General features: G+C 36.8%; 1 protein-coding gene across 1 annotated transcript; it reads right to left on the minus strand.

The window, feature by feature from the left end:
- Positions 1 to 647: 647 nt before the first annotated feature.
- Positions 648 to 4,044, minus strand: CCN6 (cellular communication network factor 6). Its single transcript, XM_070953267.1, has 4 exons — positions 3,930 to 4,044; positions 3,034 to 3,276; positions 1,469 to 1,662; positions 648 to 929 (listed from the first exon to the last, which is right to left on the minus strand). Exons 1-4 carry the CDS (start codon positions 4,042 to 4,044, stop codon positions 648 to 650), a joined length of 834 nt encoding a protein of 277 aa, XP_070809368.1.
- Between the last annotated feature and the right edge of the window lie 3,423 nt (positions 4,045 to 7,467).

Below are 7,467 nucleotides of genomic sequence, written 5' to 3' on the forward strand. Positions count from 1 at the left end.
TTGATGGTCGGGTAGAAAGTATAACAAAAACTGCAATTATAGAGCATATCTTCAGGTTGAGTGAAAAATGAAATTTTACAGTCTATATTTCTACAAAAGTATATGTACAGCATTGCTAGATTTGCTATGCTGTTGGCTGAAATTTGGGGAATTACTGCTAAATGCAAACTAAATTACATAGCAATGTTGAGTTATGAAAGGTGGACATTTTGAATCATGTTATGATGCATAGATTTTTTAAAAAAGATACCTACCTACTCCAGAAACATGCAAGTTATAACGAGCAAGCCAAATCTATAACATAAAATGGGTCCATCCATATGCACGAAGACATTTTTCTCAAGCATATAACCACATTGAAGTAAATCTATTTTATTATGTTCAGGAGTTGTCTTAAAATCAGCACACTAGTTGAAATCAGCAAATTAGTCTACTAGTTGTTTGCTTCTTGCTCAGAGTGACTGTAATAGTGCTAATAATACACTTTCTTTTTATTCCTACAGTTTCAAGGCATTCAAAAGTATTTTAAAATAATCTTTTTGGTTAATATTTTATACAGTATATTTGGTGAATGGCATTCAGTATGGATGTGGCCACCTTTTTCATGGCAAAAAAGGAGGAGATGGTATTTTCTTCCCACACATTTCTTATAAAAGCCTGAGTTCAGAAAACCAGTCTCCTGGATCATTACATATCTTCTGACAAACACAAGATGTAATCCACATCATCTTCCACTTGACAGGTGCTTCTTCAGGGCAATCAAACTGTACTGTAATCATGACAGATTTATTCGGTATGCAGCATCTCCTATCCAGGCAGATTCCACAAAACACAGGTTTGTATATTTGTCTACTTGTGCATCCAGAGAAGACAAGTTTCTCAGCTGTAGCAAGCTGAAATGTGGGCCGACATGTTTTTCCTTTTGGAATCTCGAAAATAAACACAGAATACAGTTGAAATTATGGTCAAAATGCACATTACATACATAGTAGAATTTAGGGCAGCTTTTTAAATGCCCTTACATAATTTGGTCAAGTAAATTTATAATATGTGTGTGTGGGGGGGTATATTTTCAAGGTATCTCATCTAAAAATTAATGATGGCTAAAGTTCCTCCTAGCCCTGTTTGAGCAGGATGGGCTGCCAGCACAAGAACTCATGCAACTGAGGTAAAATGCCTACTCCCTCTATCAGCAATCACTAAAACAAAGAGAGAAGGCAACAAATCCTTAAATAGAAGAAATTGGTAGATATAAAAGCAATGTAGGAAAAGGCCTACAGAGTTATAATGAATGAGCTATTAATCCTGACTCCTGTTCCTCAGCCCTACTATTTCCTAGCCCATAACTCAACTGAAGGGCAAAATGATAGCTCTTCACAATCATCCATGCACTGTATTTCTTTTTGTAACCACGTTCATCAAGCATTTGCTCTCTGAATAACGAGGCAGTTTGGGCATCACAATTTACCTTCAGAATCTTTGTAAAATTTGCTTGGCAGGGTTGAATATAACACAGTCTCTTTTCCTTTCTCATTTCACATTTACTGTTTCCATTGGTCACTCTGTCAGAGATGCCAATACCACAAGTTCGGGAACAAGGTGTCCATGGAGTTGCTTGTATTAGGCATTTCTTTTTCAAAACAAGAGGAACATTTCTGAAAGCTAAAAGGCAGAAATATATTAATTTTTTTACATTTTAATCTAAAGGTTAAAAATATTGAATGATACCTCCAATCAGGGCTCAGTGAGCAAACCATAATATGGTAAGATAAAATATGATAAAAATGTTTTTTTTTTAAATCCACTGTATTTAAGTTCATGAGGTTAAGATTTTTTGCAGAATTGGCCAATGGATGTGTGCCTCTTCAAATTTTATGACATTTTACGGGACTTTGATACCTCAGTCCTCTGAAACTTGGAACATGTTGTGTTTCTGTCTTACTCTTGAAAATTCTATAAGAATTTGTTTTTCTTCAAGATGAATGGCCTTGAAAATTTGAAGCACTAACAGTTCTCTGTGTTAAGCTGTTTTTAAAGTCTCCATTAGCAAATCCTGATGGGGTTTCAGAGGATGACTGACCAGATATAAAAAGTGCACAGCTCAAGGGACAAAGCAGAAGAGCCAGGATACCTGGGAAGTAAACAGCAGCTTAAAATCTCAGTGCAGGAAGCAAAGTAAAAACCTGGCACAGATCTGAAATAAATAAAGCAAGGTTACAAAGCTGTATATTTTAACAGATAGTATATTTAGATTTATTGTATATAAAATAATTGCATTGCCTTTACTAAGGGGACTTGTTAACTAGGATAGTAAATGAGGAAAGCAAGAAAGTAGCGGACATTCCAATAAAGCTTTGCATCTGGCAAAATAAACAACTTCAAAAACAATTATTTATAATACTGCATGCAAACCATGCATTTATAGCATAAAAGTGGTAAGCTGCTTGAACTATAATTACATTTTTAGAATTTGAGGCAGCATTTCCACAATTGCTTATTTATCCTAATGTGTCAGGTGTGAGAAAAGGATTGGTATCCTTGAATCCCAAATTAAAAAGTGGAGTTTCCCACCAAGCTCAAAACGGACATCAGCTTTTCTGGCCCTGAGTTTGACACCATGCAGTGGGCCAGGCATTCCTTCCTCCCCTGCCCCCCCACCAAAGAAAACCAATCTCTCAAGGTAGACATTTCATATGAGATTGCAGAAATCACACAAGATCTCATGATAATGCCAGAATATCTTGAAACTTTAGCAGCCATGTGTGTGATTTGGAATGAATTTTGATTTCCCAGGGAAGTAGGATATTCTTGGATATCTGGCAGATGTGGAGTGGCCAGTCCTGTTCTCAAATCTTGTTGCTTTTGGGTTAAAAAAAGAAAAAGAAAAGTAGAGCAGCCCTATGGCAAGATAGGTGGCAACTAAATTTAACAAATAAATAAAAAAATACTTATTATTAACTTTTCCTTAATAAGGCAACACGTTGTCTTCTTTTTTTAGTACCTATAATATTTCATTGGTCCAATCTTGTATACCTGACATTATTCGGTAATGTCTTGATTGCCGTTCTTCCAAATGCTCTGAAGCACATTTGGAATGTCCAGCTTTTTTTTTGTCCTTCAGCAATGCACAGTCATTTGATGCTGACTTTGGGATGAATACCGGTGTGCATCCAATTGCACCATTCACACACAGGCACGAAAAGAGAGGAGAAGGCTGGAAAGATTGGCCATTGGTATAGTACACACCACTCAGCTCACAGCCAACAGCTATCATATCTTGAAATAGCAAAACAGAATGAATAAATGTCAGGAAAATCAGTTAATTAAATATTGCAGGTGACATTTATGAAGTTACCTATCAATGAGATAGATGGCATATAAATTTAATAAATAATGAAGCAATAATTAGTATTAATGTTTCACACTATTCAAAAAACTTTGCATGCACATAAAAACCCACATGCAGGTTTGTTACGATTTGAAGTATTCTTGCTTGATATTTCATATTTTTGGCTGTTCTTCAGTATTTTCCGTAGTAAGAAAACAGGATCTAACGGTAATAATATCTCCATTATCTCAGCTTTCTAATCCTAAAAATCCTTTTTAAATGGGAGATCTGTTTAGTTAGCTTTGGAAAGCTCTTTGGTGGGATTAGATTTCTAACAATTAAGAAAGTTCCGGTTCAGAAATTCACTTGTTCAATTAATTCTCAGTCTAATTGATAGCTAAAGAAAATGTTCCTCTGTTCCTCTGTTATTCCAGAGAGTGATCCAGAGTGTGCTCATTTGTCTCTGTTTTGGAAGAAAAATAGCAGGGTATGAAATGTGGGTCAGTTGGGAGTGTCATTTTCTTTGCAGCCCTGCTGCCCCTTTATACAAAATAGAAAAGAAAACAGTGAAGACTTACATGCACATATTCCTCTTTCATACCTAGGCTTATCTGCAGAGTAATCACAGTAGAGTCCCTTGTGATGGTCACAGACCTCTGCTTCATTACAGGTGGTGTTTGCTTGTTTGGCACACATCCAGCAACATCCACAGCCATCTCTCACCAGGCTCACCCCAGGACTGCAGCTTGGCACAGGTGGGCATCTGCAGGGCCAGTGACATAACTCTTGGCGCTGATGCAGTTCACTGCTTGCTGCGCTTTCTCCACTCTTTCGTTGCTGCTGCCTCTGGCCTGATGCCCTGAAAGAAAGCTTTCATACAGGTGGACTCATCTGAGAGCTGGAAAGCTTGCAATGAAATATTACAACTTTCTTCCAAGTACCACAAAATCCTGAATATTAATACCTCTTTATTACAAGAGGGTGGGACACTCTACAACCTGTACAATTACTCTTCCACCATAATGATTCCTATAATACAAAATAGCATAACATATAGAAATCTACTTAGGAGTCCTAATAGTAATGCCTAATGTGTTTCCTTACAGCCTGATCTCATGAGTCATTGAAGAGCCAGGAGCAAGGCAAGAGGACAATGAATAGGTCTATCATCAATCTTCCCTAGCTAGACAAGCCTTGCCACAGAAAAAGATATTTCCTCTTATATTTCTGAGGCACAAGCCTACCAACCAAATGATAACCACCCCTTACCAGGAATGTCAAGGCAAATTGGGCCAAATAGGATGTCTGTGTCACATTGTGGTCTAAGCATGACTTTTGTTGGCATGCAGGCATAGTGAAAACGGGTTTAACTGGACTACAATTGAATTGCGTATCTGTATGCTCTCTTCAGCTGTGTTTAAGGTTCAAAGAGCCAAGTCAAGTGTGCTTGGTTTATCAATACATACATTAAAAATCCAGATGGAAGGAGACTTTGTCTGGCGTTGCACTGGCTGTAGATGTTGATGGATGTGTGCCAAACAAGCAAACACTCCATATCACTCAGGCTACACATTACCTTAAGACAGGTCAAGACAGGTGCCTCAGGAAATAGATTCATTATTATATTTTTCTACCAATCAGGGTAAATGGCCAAAATAACTTGACTCGCCTTGAGACTATACCTATGTGGACCAGGGCAGTTCATGGAGGAGGATGTTGATACTGCAAAAGGTTTTCATACAGTTTTACTATCAGTCCACATGGAAAATGCAGACCAGAAAATGTGTCCTCCTTTCAGACAGATTCGTTTGTACTTATCTGATTCACTACATTGCAGATGGATTTAACTACAGTTCCTATCATTCCAAAATTTGGATTGCATCTTAACATCAAGAAAACAAAGATAATGGCAACTGGAGAGATCACACAGTGCAGATCGACAATGACACCGTCAAAACAGTAAAGGAATTCATCTCTACCTGGGTTCTTAAATCGACCAAAGTGATGACTGCAGCCCTGAGATCAGAATGCGTATAGCACTTGGAAGATTAGTTAACACAATAATTTTTCCAATTGCTACTTATGGCTGCGAAACCTGGACTCTGAAAAAGGCAGATGGGAGAGAAGGCTGGATGCCTTTGAACTGTGGTGCTGAGGTGACTATTACACATCCCATGGACTACAAAAATAACAAAGAAGTCCTAGGTTGAACCTCCCCAAAAATATCACTTGAAGCCAAGTTCACCAAACAAAGGCTGTCGTACTTTGGTCATGTCATGAGAAATGACTCACTCGAAAAGTCATTCATGGTGGGAATGATAAGCAGAAAAAGGAGAAGGGGCCACTCTAGTAACCGCTGGCTGGATACTATAAAGGATGGCATTGGGATGATCATGGTGGATCTGAAGGAGATGATGTGAAACAGGGACATGGAGAATGCTGATCCATAGAGTGGCCAAGGGTCAGACATGAATGAATGGCTGACAAGGATGATGATGACACCTATCACCCCCAATCACCACAGCCAGTGAGTATACTAACCAAAGATTATTGGAGTAGCAGGACAAATAAAGTACCAAATTAAGATATTCTGGAACAAAGAACATTTGCTTTCCTACAGAGACTTCACATATTACTTTTCATTTAGAGTAGGTTCATATAACACTCTAGCCAGTACTATAATTTGGCTTAGCCTTAGCATGTTGGATGCATGGAATCATTGTTATTTGTAAAACAATTTGGTTGGTGGTATTTGTAAACCCACCCATGTGGAGTTTCTTCAACAAAGCGCAACATGTTGCAGTGACTGAATCCACTTATTCAAGGTAATAACCTTGGTAACAGCATTCTCCAACCTGGACTCCAGTTGGGAATTCTCTGAATTGAAATCCCAAATTATCGCAGAGTGTTAGCTTCTGTGTTTAAATTAAAATAAAACAAAAGCTAGCTTCATTCTTCAATTGTGGCATTTTGCCTCCCTTGAGGTAGTGAGAAATCTTATTTTCTGCTCGTGCCCCTAATTTTAATGATCTTTATAATTTTATTGTTAAAAATTATAATTTTAATAAAGACATTTGGCATCATTCAGGAAGCTGAAGATCTTACTTGAACTCCTAACTTGGAGGCAAAATGGACTTGCATATTTCATGCAAGCCAAATTTTTGAGAACCAGGCACATCTAAAATCATGGTTTCCTTTTTATTTCTTCATTTGTATTTCATTCCATGCACTATAACAATGCTTCTTTCAGCTCTAATTCTGGTTTAATTAACCAACTAGAAGTCCATCTAATTCAAAAGTCCTTTCCAGAATTCAAAAAACTAACAGGAGTTGAGCAATCAACTATAAATAAAATTAAAAAGCAATAATATAAAATAAAATAGGCTAGCAGATTTGAGCTGCAAAAATCCAGAGAACCACAAGATGGCAGAAAAGCAACATACAAAATATGACCTTATCCAGATTTTTGCAGCCTGGATCTGGTATCTGCTGAATATGCAATCAGTAAATTCAGGTAAACCTTTAATCCCTCCTGCTGTAGACTGTAGTGTGAATCCGGATTATTTATGTCGTACACTTTGAAATGAAAGGAACTTGAGTCATTATGAAATATTCACACCAATTTAAGTAAGACTTTCATTCTATTAAGATAACAAAGAGCCAATTTGCAATTAATATCATATGATATAATCCTATTGCACTGTATCCATGTAAAAGAATAGCTTAATTTATGTTAATTAAATTATAGCATGATTTGGGAAGCACATTTTCACCATAAAACAGATAAACAACTTGAATTTTGAAGAATATATAAAAATTATCCCTTAATAACCCACATGCTTAACAGACTAACAGATCAGATCACCTTAAAATTTTTAGATGTCCCCATTTTATGCCTTACAGTATTAATCTGCCTTTTTATAATTTGAATGGTCTACAATATATTTCTAATTTTGTCTTCTTGTGTTCACATTATACAAAATTAACACTTAAGCTTTCTCAATTAACTTCACAGGGCAGAAATTAAAATAGCAGCACTTTGTAGAAATCTCATGAGGGAAAGATGTTATTAAGCAAAAAGCCTCTTCTGTAAATCCATAGTAAAAAAAATTAACTGTTTTATAAAGCCTGTTTCTGAT

The sequence above is a fragment of the Pituophis catenifer genome, unplaced genomic scaffold, assembly GCF_029215685.1.
Source record: "Pituophis catenifer annectens isolate HBS135680 unplaced genomic scaffold, rPitCat1.0.hap2 SCAF_1, whole genome shotgun sequence".
NCBI lineage: Eukaryota > Metazoa > Chordata > Lepidosauria > Squamata > Colubridae > Pituophis > Pituophis catenifer.

Excerpts from the sequence above, each read along its gene's own strand:
- CCN6 (XM_070953267.1), bottom strand. The coding sequence starts at position 4,044 with ATGGCTGTGGATGTTGCTGGATGTGTGCCAAACAAGCAAACACCACCT. Across the intron at positions 3,277-3,929 it reads TACTCTGCAGATAAGCCTAG|ATATGATAGCTGTTGGCTGT; the intron begins GTATGAAAGAGG and ends TGCTATTTCAAG. Across the intron at positions 1,663-3,033 it reads ACATTACCGAATAATGTCAG|CTTTCAGAAATGTTCCTCTT; the intron begins GTATACAAGATT and ends TCTGCCTTTTAG.